The following is a 20,721-nucleotide window of genomic DNA, read 5'->3' as shown; positions in this document are numbered from 1 at the left end:
GACCTGTAACTTCTTATTTAAGAGGCCTCTCTGTCCTCCACTCGTTACCTGTATTAATGGCACCTGTTTGAACTTATCAGTATAAAAGACACCTGTCCACAACCTCAAACAGTCACCCTCCAAACTCCACTATGGCCAAGACCAAAGAGCTGTCAAAGGACACCAGAAACAAAATTGTAGACCTGCACCAGGCTGGGAAGACTGAATCTGCAATAGGTAAGCAGCTTGGTTTGAAGAAATCAACTGTGGGAGCAATTATTAGGAAATGGAAGACATACAAGACCACTGATAATCTCCCTCGATCTGGGGCTCCACGCAAGATCTCACACCGTGGGGTCAAAATGATCACAAGAACGGTGAGCAAAAATCCCAGAACCACACGGGGGGGACCTAGTGAATGACCTGCAGAGAGCTGGGACCAAAGTAACAAAGCCTACCATCAGTAACACACTACGCCGCCAGGAACTCAAATCCTGCAGTGCCAGACGTGTCGCCCTGCTTAAGCCAGTACATGTCCAGGCCCGTCTGAAGTTTGCTAGAGTGCATTTGGATGATCCAGGAGAGGATTGGGAGAATGTCATATTGTCAGATGAAACCAAAATATAACTTTCTGGTAAAAACTGTGAAGCATGGGGGTGGAAACATCATGCTTTGGGGCAGTTTTTCTGCAAAGGGACCAGGACGACTGATCCGTGTAAAGGAAAGAATGAATGGGGCTATGTATCGTGAGATTTTGAGTGAAAACCTCCTTCCATCAGCAAGGGCATTGAAGATGAAACGTGGCTGGGTCTTTCAGCATGACAATGATCCCAAACACACCGCCCGGGCAACGAAGGAGTGGCTTCGTAAGAAGCATTTCAAGGTCCTGGAGTGGCCTAGCCAGTCTCCAGATCTCAACCCCATAGAAAATCTTTGGAGGGAGTTGAAAGTCTGTATTGCCCAGCGACAGCCCCAAAACATTACTGCTCTAGAGGAGATCTGCATGGAGGAATGGGCCAAAATACCAGCAACAGTGTGTGAAAACCTTGTGAAGACTTACAGAAAACGTTTGACCTGTGTCATTGCCAACAAAGGGTATATAACAAAGTATTGAGAAACTTTTGTTATTGACCAAATACTTATTTTCCACCATAATTTGCAAATAAATTCATGAAAAATCCTACAATGTGATTTTCTGGAATTTTTTTTCTCATTTTGTCTGTCATAGTTGACGTGTACCTATGATGAAAATTACAGGCCTCTCATCTTTTTAAGTGGGAGAACTTGCACAATTGGTGGCTGACTAAATACTTTTTTTCCCCCACTGTATATAGTTGAAGTTGGAAGTTTACATACACCTTAGCTGAATACATTTAAATTCAGTTTTTCACAATTCCTGACATTTAATCCTAGTACAAATTCCCTGTTTTAGGTCAGCTAGGATCACCATTTATTTTAAGAATGTGAAATGTCAGAATAATAGCAGAGAGAATTATTTATTTCAGCTTTTATTTCTTTCATCACATTCCCAGTGGGTCAGAAGTTTACATACACTCAATTAGTATTTGGTAGCATTACCTTTAAATTGTTTAACTTGGGCCAAACGTTTTGGGTAGCCTTCTACAAGCTTCCCACAATAAGTTGGGTGAATTTTGGCCCATTCCTCCTGACAGAGCTGGTGTAACTGAGTCAGGTTTGTAGGCCTCCTTGCTCACACACGCTTTTTCAGTTCTGCCCACACATTTTCTATAGGATTGAGGTCAGGGCTTTGTGATGGCCACTCCAATACCTTGATTTTGCCACAACTTTGGAAGTATGCTTGGGGTCATTGTCCATTTGGAAGACCCATTTTCGACCAAGCTTTAACTTCCTGACTGATGTCTTGAGATGTTGCTTCAATATATTCACATAATTTTCCTTCCTCATGATGCCATCTATTTTGTGAAGTGCAATGGTCCCTCCTGCAGCAAAGCACCCCCACAGCATGATGCTGCCACCCCCGTGCTTCACGGTCTGGATGGTGTTCTTTGGCTTGCAAGCGTACCCCTTTTTCCTCCAAACATAACGATGGTCATTATGGCCAAACAGTTATATTTCTGTTTCATCAGACCAGAGGACATTTCTCCAAAAAGTATGATCTTTGTCCCCATGTGCAGTTGCAAACCGTAGTCTGGCTTTTCTATGGCGGTTTTGGAGCAGTGGCTTCTTCCTTGCTGAGCGGCCTTTCAGGTTATGTCGATATAGGACTCGTTTTACTGTGGATATAGATACTTTTGTACCTGTTTCCTCCAGCATCTTCACAAGGTCCTTTGCTGTTGTTCTGGGATTGATTTGCACTTTTCGCACCAAAGTACGTTCATCTCTAGGAGACAAAATGCGTCTCCTTCCTGAGTGGTATGACGGCTGCGTGGTCCCATGGTGTTTATACTTGCGTACTATTGCTTGTACAGATGCACGTGGTACCTTCAGGCGTTTGGAAATTGCTCCCAAGGATGAACCAGACTTGTTGGAGGTCTACCATTCTTTTTCTGAGGTCTTGGATGATTTATTTTGATTTTCCCATGATGTCAAGCAAAGAGGCACTGAGTTTGAAGGTAGGCCTTGAAATACATCCACAGGTACACCTCCAATTGACTCAAATTATGTCAATTAGCCTATCAGAAGCTTCTAAAGCCATGACATAATTTACTGGAATTTTCCAAGCTGTTTAAAGGCACAGTCAACTTAGTGTATGTAAACTTCTGACCCACTGGAATTGTGATACAGGTAATTATAAGTTAAATAATCTGTCTGTAAACAATTGTTGGAAAAATTACTTGTGTCATGCACAAAGTAGATGTCCTAACCGACTTGCCAAAACTATAGTTTATTAACAAGAAATTTGTGGAGTGGTTGAAAAACAAGTTTTAATGACTCCAACCTAAGTGTATGTAAACTTCCGACTTCAACTGTAGGTCCTGGATGGCAGGAAGCTTGGCTCCAGTGATGTACTGGGTCGTACGCATTACCCTCTGTAGTGCCTTACGGTCAGATGCCGAGCAGTTGCCATACCAGCCAGTGATGCAACCGGTCAGGATACTCTCGATGGTGCAGCTGTATAACCTTTTGAGGATCTGGGGACCCATGCCAAATCTTTTCAGTCTCCTGAGGGGGAAAATATGTTGTTGTGCCCTCTTCACGACTGTCTTGGTGTGTTTGGACCATGATAGTTTGTTGGTGATGTGGACACCAAGGAACTTGAATCTCTCGACCCGCTCCACTACAGCCCCGTCGATGTTAATGGGGGCCTGTTCGGCCCTCCTTTTCCTGTAGTCCACGATCAGTTCCTTTGTCTTGCTCACACTGCCAGGTCTCTGACCTCCTCCCTATAGGCTGTCTCATCGTTGTCCGTGATCAGGCCTACCACTGTTGTGTCGTCAGCAAACTTAATGATGGTGTTGGAGTCGTGCTTGGCCACGCAGTCGTGGGTGAACAGGGAGTACAGGAGGGGATTAAGCATGCACCCCTGAGGGGCCCCAGTGTTAAGGATCAGCATGGCAAATGTGTTGTTGCCTACCCTTACCACCTGGGGGCGGCCCATCAGGAAGTCCAGGATCCAGTTGCAGAGGGAGGTGTTTAGTCCCATGGTCCTTAGCTTAGTGATGAGCTTTGTGGCCACTATGGTGTTGAACGCTGAGTTGTAGTCAATGAACAGCATTCTCACATAGGTGTTCCTTTTGTCCAGGTGGGAAAGGGCAGTGTGGAGTGCGATTGAGATTGCGTCATCTGTGGATCTGTTGGGGCGTTATGCGAATTGGAGTGGGTATAGGGTTTCCGGGATGTTGGTGTTGATGTGAGTCATGACCAGCCTTTCAAAGCACTTCATGGCTACCAATGTGAGTGCTATGGGGAGGTAGTCATTTAGGCAGGTTACCTTCGCTTTCTTGGGCACAGGGACTATGGTGGTCTGCTTGAAACATGTAGGTATTACAGACTCGGCCTTGTGAATATTGACCTGTTTAAAGGTCTTGCTCACATCGTCTATGGAGAGCGCGATCACACAGTCGTCCGGAACAGCTGGTGCTCTCATGCATGCTCAGTGGTGCTTGCCTCTTATCCAGAGTGACTTACAGTAGTGAGTGCATACAATTACGTGCTGGTCCCCCGTGGGAATCGAACCCAAAACCCTGGCGTTGCAAGCGCAATGCTCTATCAACTGAGCCACACAGGACCTGTGGGAGGGTTTGTGGGAGATTCTAGGTAAAGGTGATGGGGTGAATGATCATGTTTTACTGTGATGTGGCTTTCAATCCTAACTCTCTATGCCACTCATGTCCTAGACGAGTTATATCAATATAGAAAGGCTACTCAACCTATCCTAGTAGTTTAACTGTATCTAATTGGTTATATTTACGTAGTCAGTCCAGTGTCCATGAGAGATTGGACTGTGTCCTACCACTCTCACCTGTCCAATGTGTTCAGATGACTTAACCTTCTTAGAAGAACATAACGGAAAGATAGTGTCTTTATGCTGTAGCTTTGAGATTGTAGACTCTAGGTATTCACTAAGCATTGTGGGAATCGTTGTTTTTTTTTTTTTTTTAAAGAGAGGAACTGCCATTTTTCTCTTTATCTCTGCTTAGCAGGCAAATGAACTGTTGCTGTGGCTGATGGAAAAAAAATTGAGGGGGGAGGGAGAGAGGGAGGAGGGTGTAGAGGGGTGCCTAAGTCTTCATACGGATTAGAATATGAATTTGTCTGAAGTCCAATTTGAGATGAGCTGCTTGTATGGGGCTGCCTGTATGGCTGTGTCAGTCCTTGGAGAAAATGGGCGAAGAATGGTTAAACGGAGGTTTGGGTTTGGTTGCCACTAAGCCCCCAGTGCTCAGATCCCTCTTTTATTGGGGACTTTTAAATCCCGCGGGGAGTAATAATCCTTCCTCGCTCAATTTTGCATATTTTGTTAGAGAGAGAGCGCAAACAAAAAAAACACCAGGGCTCAAACTTTTCCCCTGAGCTAAGAGAGTAGGGGAAGGGGGAGGATGGGGGAAAGGGGGAGAGGGAGGGAGAGAGAGATACAAAAGGGGCAGATGGGGCCTTTGTGAAAGAGTGAAGGAGAAGAATTTGTGGAACAATGCCTGAATAGGTAAGAGTCTGAGGAGGGGGAAAGAGAACTCAGCCACCTGCTGTCCCCTCTCTTTTAGAGAAGGGTTTGTAGCGTAGCGCCCAGATTAACTTCCCTTTCATACGCTCTGTCTCTCTCTCTCTCTCTCTCCTCTATCTGTCCCACTCCTCCCTTTCTCCCCCAAAAGAAAAAAGAAAAACACTTCAAGAAACCCCAACATTAAAATGTCTGCTCCCATAATTAAAATAACGACTCCTTTCTTACTCCCCACCTTCCGTCTCTCCCCCTACCCCAGCTAGCTAGGGCCCACCTCCTCAGAGTACACTCAGTTCTACCATGGACCCTCTATAGGGAAACTCTGTCCAGAAACCAACTCAAACATTGAGGATACTACAATACTTGCTTTATTGGTCCATTTGCACAGATATTCTTAATTTTTTGTAGTCGCAGTACCCAACCTGACACACACAGGCTGGGTGCAGCACAGGGACTATGGCAGAGCAGCACACCTGGAGCACTTAGGATGCACTCATGTCTATCAGAGCCTATTTGTGTCATACTATAACTTAACATGGGTGGTGATTATTAAATTCACAGATTCTTGTATACTGTATATGTGTACAGTACTGCTATAGAGAAGTCTACAATACTTTCCCATCCATAGTATCCACGGATCAGTTATCCAAGTTATAGCTCATCTGATGTTCTTACACATCACTGCATGTGACTTGATTTGGCTGTTATAGGTTTTGTAAGAGACATCAGTGTCATGGGAATTGCGTGCTGTGGACTCAGACTCCATAACCACCTGTGAGATTCTAACCATCTGTATGTAAATGCAAGGCGCTCAGCTTCTTCTGAGGGATTAGTGTCTAACTAAGTCTGGCTTATTTCACATGATATGTGCACATACAGTATACACTGAGTGTACAAAACATTAGGAACACCTTCCTAATATTGAGTTGCACCCCCTTTTGCCCTCAGAACAGCCTCAATTCGTCAGCGCATGGACAAGGTGTCGAAAGCGTTCCACAGGGAAGCTGAGCCATGTTGACTCCAATGCTTCCCACAATTGTGCCAAGTTGGCTGGATGTCCTTTGCGTGGTGGACCATTCTTGACGCATTCTTGATACACACGGGAAACTGTTGAGCGTGAAAAACCCATCAGCGTTGCAGTTCTTGACACACTCAAACTGGGGTGCCTGGCACCTGCTACCATACCCCGTTCAAAGTCACGTAAATCTTTTGTCTTGCCCATTCACACTCAATGGCACACATACACAATCCATGTCTCAGTTGTCTTAAGGCTTAAAAATCCTTCTTTAACCAGTCTCCTGCCCTTCATCTACACTGATTGAAGTGGATTTAACAAGTGACATCAATAGGGGATTATAGCTTTCACCTGGATTCACCTGGTCAGTTGATGTCATGGAAAGAGTGTATGTACTGTACATGCTACTAAGATGCACTTTGGCACTGCAATACATGCTCCCAAGTTTGAATGCAACTCCTGTGCCTCTTCTGCCATTCATTCCAATTAGAGTGAATTGAAATGTATCCATGACCAAGATAGCTGCCATTATCGGCACATTCTAGAATCTATGACCTAGGCCACTCTAGTAATTAGGGGTGTAACGATTCGTTTTAACAACGATTCGATTTGTATCACGATTCGTGGTTGTCGATACGATTCAAGGACGATATTGGTTCATTTAGAACGATACGATCCGAAACGATTCAGTGACTTGAAATTGATTCAGTAACCTTTTAGCCAAAAATTCAACCAGTGTGACTGAAATAAATACCTGGATACTGGACAGTGCAGGTGAAGTTTCCTAGATTCCTGTTTCTTGTAAGGACCGCAATGGTGGCTTGATAATTTCTCGCTCGTCGGCTTCTCCTCTGTCGTCCGCCATGCTATGTTTTGTTGTCTTTGCGCCTTTGCGCTGCTGCTGGCGCGATGACGTCACGGATAGGCAGACTGAATCGAGTAATGTTTAAAGCCTTTATCATTAAAAGTGCTAAGAAAAAACATCCATATAAAGTCTGACGTGCTTAAATCCAATGGGTTATTTCCTAGTATCGATACAATCGATTTATTACATTTTAAAACGATGTTAGATCGATATATGTTGTCCAAAAGGCCAACTCGCCGAGCACAGATCGATGTAGTTGGATCATAGGAATATAAATCGATACATCGATGTAGTAGATGGATCGTTACACCCCTACTAGTAATTGAATGTATCTCTGAGTAGAATAACACAGATAACACTGGAAAACATGGAATATAATGCTAGACTTTTATTTTCCAGGGATTCCCTCTCCAGTCAGAATTCCAGAACATGATCAACTCGTCCGGTGGGCAGGGACTGTCCCCATCCATGGACTACAGACAGGTGTGTCGGAATGGGCCCAGCCAGCACCTCGACTGGACCAGCGAATACTGTGGCAATGGGTAGGAATTCTCTCTCACTCATTCGGGCAATTATTTGCATGACAGTTACCGGCTGACAAAATGTATTTCACAACACAAATGCAAGGGTCTCAACACATGTTAATAAACATTGATTATTATTGATTGATTGATTATTATTTGATTATTATTCCTCATGGTTCCGCCATCTCATCTTCTTTCAGAGCTCTTCAGAGAGACACACCTCTGTTCCTGACCTGATCTGACCTCTAACCTCCACACAACCACCCCCGGAACGGACTGCAACCTGACCCGGTCCACATTCGGTCCCAATCTGCGTTCACTGGACCAAGGCATTGCCCTCAACCCCAGTAAACTCCTTGACCACCACCCCCCACTCTGGCCGAACCATCTGACCGTCACGCAAACAAGAAAGGCAGAAGCACATTTTCCAAAACATCCATATTTGTATATGTTTTGGTTTGTGATCTACCTTGAAAATAATCATACTGATGTCATGAGTGGGTTTTGGATTATTTGTGATCCACACCTTACCCTCACCTGATATTAGATACAAATGTAAAGTTAATGTTTTTGGACTTTGCAATGTATGCCCATAAAGGCACAAAGAAATGTGTTCAAAGATGTGAAAGAATAGGCAGTACTGTCCTCTACTGACGTGTCATTGGATTGTTACTGATATGTGACTGGATTGTGTTTTGAGGAAGACAAGCTGGTGACGTAAAGGTATTATGTTAAGACCATTGTTCAAATCCCAGACGTTAATTTAGCACTTAGGGGCTCTTGGGTCTTTTTTCCCCACACATAGCAAGATGTAAACCAAAACCCCAAACTGACTTTTATTTTGAAAGGGAAAACAAACACCTATTATATTTCTTTCCCTCTTTCCTCTCTCTTCTAATCTCTCGCTCTCTCTGCTACTGGACTGCCTTAGAGACTGTTGTGTGTCTTTGAGCAGTGTTGTGTTGCTCTTTCTAAACTGATGATGATCATGTTCATAGGATCCTCTGTGGACTATGCCGAGGCTGGTTAGTATAGACATCACCTCAAGCTGTACATAGAATTTTGTGTTACTCTTGCTCCTAGGGTATAACAACAAAAGTTTTTTTTCAAGTGCAGTGTGATTGTGAATTGGATCACACTGGTTTTAATTTAACTATCAAACTGATTAAACGGCTGTTATAGCTGTCCTTGGATTTTATTGGGGCATAAAAATGTTCAATATAATGATATTTCTAAGATAAAACTTGGTAAATCAGTAGTTTCCATTCTCTGAAATAACATGGTGAACTGTGGCTGCCCTTTACCTGGAAAACATCACAAAATATGAATTTTGTGAAATGAGACAAAAAGTTATATTTGGTACAAGGAAAAAATCTTTTTTGGTACAACTTCTCAGCATATTAATTATATGGATTGTCATCCAACTCCTGTATCTGAGGTTGTTTTTCTTTATCAGCAAAAAGCGTCTGATAATGAGAGAATGAGAATGGTAGAGACAGATTGGTAGAGTGGCGATATATAACCCTGACATCTGGCTCGTCATCACTCTTCTGATCACTCCCATCTCTCTTTCTCTCTCTCCACCAAGTCTGTTCATCATGCTGCGCCTATTTATGAAACAATTACTGTAGGTGTTTTTTTAAAGTCCTTATGTTTAATAGCGTTGATGATGGCTGTCTTCTCTGTTCCATCTGGGTTCCTTTCTCTTTGGCAGAAAAACGGCTCCAGGCAACAACAATGTGAAGAATTGTATTCTTATTTTTAGTTTCTAATGTGTTTGAAAAAAATAAAGTCAAACCTGCATTTTTGTGCAGTAATCACTCACTTTTGGATTCCCTGTGTTTTTATTTCAACCTAAAGTGCCTGAGGGATTGGGAGAATATAGACAACTGAGTCCTAATTCTGTCCTCGAGTATGTGTTGAATGGAAGTAACAATTTCAGCTTTATCTTGAAGATTAAAATACTCCTATGAAGATGTTTTGCTACTGTAAACTAGAAGTTATGGTAATGTCAGGGAAGAAAATTCTTTTAAATTCAGAGGAGGAAGGGGAGGACCATCCTCCTCAGTGAATTTCATTTTTTTATAGTGAAACTCTTCCAAGTCAAGGTAAGCTTTTGGTTTTATTAATTTATTGCCACCGGGACCCGCCGGAGTAACTGCTAACCTGCTTTCTGTACACTGTACTGCATGATTGTAGCGGGTTTACTAACACGTTAGTTCTAGTAGCTATGTTGACGATGACGTTGGCTAATATGATGACAACGATGTAGGCTGTGTGTAGCGGTTATGGTAAGAAGGTTTGGCTTGGAAAGTTTTTTGGCCTGTCACAGACAGCTGTTGTGTTGTGCAATGAAGTCAACAAACGAAGGGAAAAGGTGAGAGGAGGAGAGCATGTAGATGCGAGAAGGAATTATATAATGAGCAAAGTGATCATGCTGTTTGTATGTGGGTGCTATGAAAGTGAACTGTGTTTGCGGGTGATCAGGGGTGTATTCATTCCGCCGATTCTGTTGAAAAACGTTTCTTAACCTGTTAAACTCTGACCCCCTCTGGTGGCATTTTCTAAACGACTCATAATAGTGAATACTACCCTCATAAAGTAAATTGTACTGTTAAAAAGGTAAGAACTGTGGGATTCAGATAAAGGTGTCAGAAACAATGTAACTACTACAGAGCCCGAGATAAACCAGACCAGATATTTTACCTAATGGTGGCGCTCTAAACATGCGCAAATTCCCATTGGAAGGCAGACATTTTAAAAGTGCACAGACTTGTGCAACGTGCCATACCTTAATTTTCCATCTTACAGGAATGATATACATATGAGGAGAAAGCTGAAGTCTCTACCTATCCACTGATGTACATACTGTACATCCTCTGTCTGATTCCCAGTTCGTCCACTAGATAGCAGTAGGAGATCACGTGACGTCTCTTGGCCAGTTGAAACCAGCTGCGTCTGGTTTTGGTAGTCAGTCTGTGTCAAAATGGCTGAACGGATTTTCAAGCCTGACATCTTAAAATGACCTTAGCAATCAGGGCTTCCAAGTTATGAAGTTCGTCTTTTTTTTACATGACACAGACAGGTGAAGAAACCTTTCCCATTGTAAACAATGAGCTAGCTAAACGGCGCATGTGGAGGATGCATATAAGATAATGTGGATGGAGAATGAAATGCATTGCTTTACAATGACCACCAGGGTGTACCCTTTCCATGCATACTAAATGTTTGCACTTTTGGTGAGTTGGCCAACATTGCATACTCTATGAATATGTCCATATCGCATGATTTATGGCCTTTATGGGGGGGGCGGTGGGGGGGAAGAGAGATTCTTATGACATTGCCAGCAGTAAGATTTGAGTTTGATTTCCAAAAAGACAAGGCCTGTAGCTTTCAAATGATATGTCAATTTCTTATATTTTCTTATATTTTTTGGGAGGGGTACCCCCCAAACTCACCGGGCCCTGTACAGGGTCCAAAACAACCGCTCAGAGTTAGCAAACGGAACGAAACTGGGATAAACATTCCTGAATTTGTCCAATTGAAACTCTAGTCTGCAACTGTTGGACTAACGATTACACCTTAGATCAGCTAGATGCAGGCACCCACCTGAGCGACCAATACACCAAAGAGAAATCCCCATCTGTTTTATGGCCCTGCTGTGAGTTGCCTATATGCAGCCAAAACAGAAAAATAAATGCAGTCAGAGACCTACTTGAGCAGCACCGCCCCCTCAAGATTCTGAGCCTGCCTGGCAGGGTTGGTCCTAGAAAGCCAGAGCCCCTGATGGGAGAGCATAATATACAAGGAAATTCTCAAAGCTGCTAATGAGAACCTTGACGACCTTGTACCTAGCCGGTGGGGATTCCGGTGGGGTACCCCCACCCAGGTAGTGGCAGTGCTGGCAACACTGGCTGCAGTAACCCATGGGGAGGGGGTCACACTCGGACGATCAGAGAGGGGGCATATTATTGTGGCCCTGGTGGCACAAAATAATCAAAGGTCTGACTGCACGGAGATGCATGGGAAAAATGGTTACAACGGGGCACCAGAGTGTTTGTGTCTCAGGGGAAGAGGGTGGATCTGATCTCCATCACCTAGGACTTGACATAGATTAATCAAATCTCACATTGTTGTCAAGTTTTGCTCTATCTTGCATGCTTTCTCAAACAGCTGTAACTGTACAGTGGGGAGAACAAGTACTTGATACACTGCCGATTTTGCAGGTTTTCCTACTTACAAAGCATGTAGAGGTCTGTAATTTTTATCAGAGGTACACTTCAACTGTGAGAGGCGGAATCTAAAACAAAAATCCAGAAAATCACATTGTATGATTTTTAAGTAATTAATTTGCATTTTATTGCATGACATAAGTATTTGATCACCTACCAACCAGTAAGAATTCCGGCTCTCACAGACCTGTTAGTTTTTCTTTAAGAAGCCCTCCTGTTCTCCACTCATTACCTGTATTAACTGCACCTGTTTGAACTCGTTACCTGTATAAAAGACACCTGTCCACACACTCAATCAAACAGACTCCAACCTCTCCACAATGGCCAAGACCAGAGAGCTGTGTAAGGACATCAGGGATAAAATTGTAGACCTGCACAAGGCTGGGATGGGCTACAGGACAATAGGCAAGCAGCTTGGTGAGAAGGCAACAACTGTTGGCGCAATTATTAGAAAATGGAAGAAGTTCAAGATGACGGTCAATCACCCTCGGTCTGGGTCTCCATGCAAGATCTCACCTCGTGGGGCATCAATGATCATGAGGAAGGTGAAGGATCAGCCCAGAACTACACGGCAGGACCTGGTCAATGACCTGAAGAGAGCTGGGACCACAGTCTCAAAGAAAACCATTAGTAACACACTACGCTGTCATGGATTAAAATCCTGCAGTGCACGCAAGGTCCCCCCTGCTCAAGCCAGCGCATGTCCAGGCCCGTCTGAAGTTTGCCAATGACCATCTGGATGATCCAGAGGAGGAATGGGAGAAGGTCATGTGGTCTGATGAGACAAAAATAGAGCTTTTGGTCTAAACTCCACTCGCCGTGTTTGGAGGAAGAAGAAGGATGAGTACAACCCCAAGAACACCATCCCAACCGTGAAGCATGGAGGTGGAAACATCATTCTTTGGGGATGCTTTTCTGCAAAGGGGACAGGACGACTGCACCGTATTGAGGGGAGGATGGATGGGGCCTTGTATCGCGAGATCTTGGCCAACAACCTCCTTCCCTCAGTAAGAGCATTGAAGATGGGTCGTGGCTGGGTCTTCCAGCATGACAATGACCCGAAACACACAGCCAGGGCAACTAAGGAGTGGCTCCATAAGAAGCATCTCAAGGTCCTGGAGTGGCCTAGCCAGTCTCCAGACCTGAACCCAATAGAACATCTTTGGAGGGAGCTGAAAGTCCGTATTGCCCAGCGACAGCCCCGAAACCTGAAGGATCTCGAGAAGGTCTGTATGGAGGAGTGGGCCAAAATCCCTGCTGCAGTGTGTGCAAATCTGGTCAAGACCTACAGGAAACGTATGATCTCTGTAATTGCAAACAAAGGTTTCTGTACCAAATATTAAGTTCTGCTTTTCTGATGTATCAAATACTTATGTCATGCAATAAAATGCAAATTAATTACTTAAAAATCATACAATGTGATTTTCTGGATTTTTGTTTTAGATTCCGTCTCTCACAGTTGAAGTGTACCTATGATAAAAATTACAGACCTCTACATGCTTTGTAAGTAGGAAAACCTGCAAAATCGGCAGTGTATCAAATACTTGTTCTCCCCACTGTATATGCATTCGTAAATCAGGTCCTTTCTTGAGTTGGCTCTGGGATGTAACAACCGTTGAGCGTCTGATCTTATGGTTGATTGTGGAGGAAAGGGGTTGAGTGTGTTAGAGTATGTGCATGTGTGTGTGTGTGTGTGTGTGTGTTTATCCCACATCTGTTGGAAGGGGGTAAGGATGTTAGGGAGAATATAGGATGAACCACAATTGTTTGCTAGAATAATAATTGCTTGACAAAAATGTAATGTAATAGAATGGCAATCCGAGTTATAGGTAACAATCCTATGCATGAACTGCCGACATTATTACACATATTAATTGATAATGATGGAAATTAAGATATGCAAGATATTTGAAAATATATATATTTTTAAATCGCTATATATATATATATATATATATATATATATATTGAGGTGAGAGCATTGGAAATGCTTTTGGCGGTTGACCTGCTTCTGTTTTGTGGGTTGCACTGTGTGCTGTTTTCGATGGATGGGTCCTGGCCTCTCGAGGGCCTAGGAATCCGAGGGGACAGGGGTGGTATGTCGATCACTGGGATGATGGCCCAACTTGGGATAGGGAGGGGCTTTAGCGGGGGGAATATTGGAGAACAATTGGAGGGTTACTTAGTAGCAATGCAAATATCATGGTACAGCTATATGGACACTCAATCACTAAGGTATTTTTTATTGGTAAATTTACAAACATATATAATGTTAAATAGATTTGAAACTTGTATCTCATTATAGTATGTGGTGAAATAAGTATAGCCAGTTATAATTGTAATGGCTTAGCAGATAACAAAAGAAGAACAATATTTACATGGCTCAAAGAGAAGGAATATAATATCTATTGTTCACAAGCTGGTAGAGCTGGTAGAGCACGGCGCTTGTAACGCCAAGGTAGTGGGTTCGATCCCCGGGACCACCCATACACAAAAATGTATGCACGCATGACTGTAAGTCGCTTTGGATAAAAGCGTCTGCTAAATGGCATATTATTATTATTATTATTATTATTATATTATTAGATGAAGTTGCGTGGAAAAAGGACTGGGGGGTGAAATATACTTCTCCCATGGGCAAAGAAACTCAAAAGGGGTGATGATATTAATCAACAGTAATTTCGATCCGAATGTGCAAATTGTCCAAACAGATCCGCAAGGTAGATGGATTATTTTAAATATGTTATTGGACCATAAACAGATATGGCTCATTAACCTTTACGGACCAAATAATGATGATCCACACTTCTTTGACAATATACAGTATATAATACATTCTCAACTCTGCAAGCAATACAAGACTCTATTATTATGGTGGGAGATTACAATACCGTTTTAAATAGCTCAATGGACCGTAAAGGAAATCACACTACAAACTATCACCCTCATGCTCTTAAGGAAATCGTGAATGTCATGAATACATTAGAACTAGTAGATATATGGAGGCTTAAATATCCTGATCTAGTGAGATATACATGGCGGAGACTCAATCAAGCTAGTCATCTTGACTTCTTTCTTATGTCATTCTCATTGGCACCAAAAGTTTAAAAAGTGTTGATAGGGGACAGAATGCGGTCGGACCATCATATAATTGGCATATACATTACTCTTACTGAATTTCCACGTGGGCGAGGATATTGGACATTTAATCAAAGCCTATTGGATGATAACTTGTTTTTAATTAGGACAGAGGAATGTATAACTTATTTTTTTCGACATAACATAGGTACAGCAAATCCCCTTATTGTATGGGACACTTTTAAATGTGCCTTTAGAGGCCATGCAATTCAATACTCATCTCAAAAACAAAAGCAATTTAGGTCAAAACAGTCCATAATAACAAAGGAAATAGAAGGTCTAACAGAACAGATAGATAGCAATAAAAACTGTAACATAGAGGCTCAGAATAAATTAGAGGAAAAACTAAAAGAAATGGAGAAACTTATTCAAGAAAGATCAAGTGTAATATATTATTTTAAAAAAGCAAACTGGATGGAATATGTGGGAAAATAAACCAAATATTATTTTTTTCTCTTCAACAGAAATGCTACCAAAAATAATTTACTGAAACTGGTTACAAATGACGGAGTCACCCATGAGGAATGAGGAATAGATTATCAGACACTCAAGAAGGTCTGACTTCATTATTACTGAAACAGGATACAAGTGGAAAATATAAAGATCCAGTCCATTAAAAAAATTGAAGGCCCCTTACGCTAGAATTAAAAAGGTATTGTCTAATCAGACAGGTTTTTTACATGGACGATACATTGGAGATAATATAAGGCAAGTACTGGAAACAATAGAACACTATGAAAAATCTGGGAAACCAGGCCTGCTATTCATAGCAGACTTTGAAAAGGCATTTGATAAAGTACGACTGGGGTTTATATATAAATGCCTGGAGCATTTCAATTTTGGAGAATCTCTTTATAAAATGGGTTAAAATCATGTATAGTAACCCTAGGTGTAAAATAGTAAATAATGGCTATTTCTCAGAAAGTTATAAACTGTCAAGAGGAGTGAAACAAAGTTGTCCACTATTGGCATATCTATTTATTATGGCCATCGAAATGTTAGCTATTAAAATCAGATCCAACAATAATATCAAGGGATTAGAAATCCAGGGCTTAAAAACAAAGGTGTCATTGTACGCTGATGATTCATGTTTTCTTTTAAATCCACAACTTGAATCCCTCCACAGCCTCATAGAGGATCTAGATACATTTTCTAACCTTTCTGGATTACAACCAAATTATGATAAATGTACTATATTACGTATTGGATCACAAAAAAAATAAAAATGTTACATTACCATGTAGTTTACCAATAAAATGGTCTGATGGTTATGTGGATATACTCGGAATACATATCCCAAATGAAATAAATACATTTTAATAGAAAGTTAGCCAAAATAGATAAGATCTTGCTACCATGGAAAGGTAAATACCTGTCAATTTGTGGAAAAATCACCCTGATTAACTCTTTAGTATTATCCCAGTTTACCTATTTGCTTATGGTCTTGCCTACGCCTAGCGAACAGTTTTTAAAAATTATATGAGAGAAAAATATTCCATTTTATTTGGAATGGCAAGCCAGACAAAATTAAACGGGCCTATTTTTATAATGAATATGAATTCGGAGGACAGAAATATATTAAAGCATTAGACCTATCACTAAAAGCTTCAGTCATACAAAATGTATACTTAAATCCGAACTCATCTCGAAAACAAAAGCAATTTAGGTCAAAAGAGTCCATACTAACAAAGGAAACAGAAGGTCTAACAGAACAGATATACATTGGGGAAAAAAAGTATTTAGTCAGCCACCAATTGTGCAAGTTCTCCCACTTAAAAAGATGAGAGAGGCCTGTAATTTTCATCATAGGTACACGTCAACTATGACAGACAAAATGAGGGAAAAAAATCCAGAAAATCACATTGTTGGATTTTTTATGAATTTATTTGCAAATTATAGTGGAAAATAAGTATTTGGTCAATAACAAAAGTTTCTCAATACTTTGTTATATACCCTTTCTTGGCAATGAAACAGGTCAAACGTTTTCTGTAAGTCTTCACAAGGTTTTCACACACTGTTGCTGGTACTTTGGCCCATTCCTCCATGCAGATCTCCTCTAGAGCAGTGATGTTTTGGGGCTGTCGCTGGGCAACACAGACTTTCAACTCCCTCCAAAGATTTTCTATGGGGTTGAGATCTGGAGACTGGCTAGGCCACTCCAGGACCTTGAAATGGTTCTTACGAAGCCACTCCTTCGTGCCCGGGCGGTGTGTTTGGGATCATTGTCATCCTGAAAGACCCAGCCACGTTTCATCTTCAATGCCCTTGCTGATGGAAGGAGGTTTTCACTCAAAATCTCACGATACATGGCCCCATTCATTCTTTCCTTTACACGGATCAGTCGTCCTGGTCCCTTTGCAGAAAAACAGCCCCAAAGCATGATGTTTCCACCCCCATGCTTCACAGTAGGTATGGTGTTCTTTGGATGCAACTCAGCATTCTTTGTCCTCCAAACACGACGAGTTGAGTTTTTATCAGAAAGTTCTATTTTGGTTTCATCTGACCATATGACATTCTCCCAATCCTCTTCTGGATCATCCAAATGCACTCTAGCAAACTTCAGACGGGCCTGGACATGTACTGGCTTAAGCAGGGGGACACGTCTGGCACTGCAGGATTTGAGTCCCTGGCGGCGTAGTGTGTTACTGATGGTAGGCTTTGTTACTTTGGTCCCAGCTCTCTGCAGGTCATTCACTAGGTCCCCCGTGTGGTTCTGGGATTTTTGCTCACCGTTCTTGTGATCATTTTGACCCCACGGGGTGAGATCTTGCGTGGAGCCCCAGATCGAGGGAGATTATCAGTGGTCTTGTATGTCTTCCATTTCCTAATAATTGCTCCCACAGTTGATTTCTTCAAACCAAGCTGCTTACCTATTGCAGATTCAGTCTTCCCAGGCTGGTGCAGGTCTACAATTTTGTTTCTGGTGTCCTTTGACAGCTCTTTGGTCTTGGCCATAATGGAGTTTGGAGTGTGACTGTTTGAGGTTGTGGACAGGTGTCTTTTATACTGATAACAAGTTCAAACAGGTGCCATTAATACAGGTAACGAGTGGAGGACAGAGGAGCCTCTTAAAGAAGAAGTTACAGGTCTGTGAGAGCCAGAAATCTTGCTTGTTTGTAGGTGACCAAATACTAATTTTCCACCATAATTTGCAAAAAAATTCATTAAAAATCCTACAATGTGACTTTCTGGATTTTTTTCTCTCAATTTGTCTGTCATAGTTGACGTGTACCTATGATGAAAATTACAGGCCTCTCTCATCTTTTTAAGTGGGAGAACTTGCACAATTGGTGGCTGACTAAATACTTTTTTCCCCCACTGTATATGTATGTATGTGTATATATGTATGTATGTATATATATTTGCGAGAAAAAAAACATGGGGGATTGTAAGTGATGCAGACAATTACATTGATGGAAGTTACAATCTATCTGCAATATTAAAGCTGATCTACCCCCGTAAAATAAATAAATAAAAAAGATGCAGGCAAGAGTGTGCAAGGCGGTATTGAATGTGTCACTGTCACCTTGATTACTAAAATGTGTCTCTCGACCTGTACACCTACGTTGTAAACGTTCATTCGTAGGCTAAGTTGAAGCAACCTCATGATGTGTATAGGGAAAATTAGAGTATCATGTATACTGAACAAAAATATAAACGCAACATGCAACAATTTCAAAGATTTTACTGAGTTACAGTTCATATGAGGAAATCATTCAATTGAAATAAATAAATTAGGCCCCAATCTATGGATTTCACATGACTGGGAATACAGATATGCATCTGTTGGTCACAGATACCTTTAAAAAAAAAATGGGCCTCAGGATCTCGTCACGGTATTTTTGTGCATTCAAATTGACATTGATAAAATGCAATTGTGTTTGTTGTCCGTAGCTTATGCCTGCCCATACCATAACCCCACCACCACCATGGGGCACTCTGTTCACAATGTTGACGTCAGCAAACCGCTCGCCCACACAACGCGATACACATGGTATGCGGTTGTGAGGCCGGTTGGATGTACTGCCAAATTCTCTAAAATGACAATGGAGGCGGCTTATGGTAGATAAATGAACACTCAATTCTCTGGAAAAAGCTCTGGTGGACATTCCTGCAGTCAGCATGCCAATTGCATGCTCCCTCAAAACTTGATACATCTGTGGCATTGTGTTGTGTGACAAAACTGCACATTTCAGAGTGGCCTTTTATTGTCCCCAGCACAAGGTGCACCTGTGTAATGATCATGCTGTTTAATCAGCTAATTGTTATGCCACACATGTCAGGTGGATGGATTATCTTGGCAAATGAGAAATTATCAATTAACAGGAATGTAAACAAATTTGAGAGATAAGCTTTTTGTGCGTATGGAACATTTCTGGGATTTTTATTTAAGCTTATGAAACATGGGACCAACACTTTACATGTTGCATTTATATTTTTGTTCAGTGTCGTAGCCTAAACCTATGTTACATTGAGCTGGGTGAATGGAATATGAATGACAGTCATCCAATATGCTGTAATAGAAATAAGGCCATGCTCATAAAAAAATGCATCGTCCTCCCTGATCTTAAACAGCACAGACCGCCACTGGGCCCTACTACATACAGTGTTGTGTCCTGTACAATTGCAATATGGTCCACATATCATCTCAGACCAATTCATAATATCAGACAATATTAGAGATTACCGTTAGTATGTTTTTGGATCAGTATCAAAATGTGCCTAGAGATTGTAATTTGCTATTTAGAAAAATGGGACAACTATTAAAATAGTGTTAAGTATTCTGAGTATGTTCTCTTAGTATCTTCTTTGTTTAGCAGATAATAGTGTGTGTTGTGCATGGGAGGTTGTCTTGTGTTTGTGATTCCATTAAATCAATCTTTAACAAGTTACTCTAAATAAATATTTAATCGTTCCATCTCACCTGTGCCTATAAATAAAAGGTTAAATAAATAATAAAATAAAAATGGATGTACTATGCCCTAGTCATGTCCCAACAGGCTTTTAGTCCAACCCTATTTTAACATACCTGATTCAGCTGATGAAACTCCTGATGAGCAGCTGATTAAGTAGAATCATGCTGTGTATTCAGCAGGGCTGGAGCAAAAAAGGTCTGCACACCCAGTTAGATTTCCAGGAGGGTTGGCCACCCATGCCACAGACTGGTCTGAACTCTGCATGAGGAAGACATCAGTAGCCATGCACTGCCCCCTGGTGGCCAAGAGAGAGACCATGTAAGCCATTTAAACATTTACATTTACATTTTAGTCATTTAGCAGACGCTCTTATCCAGAGCGACTTACAGTTAGTGAATACATTTTTTTTTTTTATACTGGCCCCCCGTGGGAAACGAACCCACAACCCTGGCGTTGCAAACGCCATGCTCTATCAACTGAGCTACATCCCTGCCGGCCATTCCCTCCCTTACCCTGGGCCAATTGTGCGCCGCCCCATGGGTCTCCCGGTCGCGGCCGGCTGCGACAGAGACTGGATTCGAACCAGGATCTCTAGTGGCACAGTTAGCACTGCGATGCAGTGCCTTAGACCACTGCGCCACTCAGGAGCTAGAACCAATTGTATTAGCAAAAAATACATGACCATGAACCGGAGCTACCTATACTTAATTATATACTGGTACATCACATGTAAATCAACTCCTGCAATACATGCGTGGTTTGTAAAAACTGTCAAATGTATACAAAGGTTATGTAGCCGTTTTACAATGTTCACATACATACAGGCCTACTATAAACATGAGTTATACATATTTACCACTCACACAAATTCACAAACCCATGACAAAATAAGCTGACAAATACAGACATTTA

At 41.8% G+C, this 20,721-nt stretch overlaps 1 protein-coding gene across 2 annotated transcripts in view; it reads left to right on the top strand.

Annotated features, from left to right (window-relative positions):
- LOC121580844 (thymocyte selection-associated high mobility group box protein TOX) overlaps positions 1-9,347 on the top strand; it is an 84,838-nt gene extending 75,491 nt beyond the window's left edge. For both annotated transcript variants that reach the window (XM_041895925.2, XM_041895924.2), the window contains exons 9-10: positions 7,399-7,541; positions 7,724-9,347. In XM_041895925.2, the coding sequence (XP_041751859.2) occupies positions 7,399-7,541; positions 7,724-7,760 (180 nt within the window). In that variant the 3' untranslated portion in view covers positions 7,761-9,347. The remainder of the gene's footprint in view (positions 1-7,398; positions 7,542-7,723) is intronic.
- Positions 9,348-20,721: the final 11,374 nt, after the last annotated feature.

Source organism: Coregonus clupeaformis, chromosome 14 (assembly GCF_020615455.1).
Source record: "Coregonus clupeaformis isolate EN_2021a chromosome 14, ASM2061545v1, whole genome shotgun sequence".
Classification (NCBI taxonomy): Eukaryota; Metazoa; Chordata; class Actinopteri; order Salmoniformes; family Salmonidae; genus Coregonus; species Coregonus clupeaformis.
Note: the sequence above shows the minus strand (reverse complement) of the source record. Positions and strands in the feature narration are given on the sequence as shown.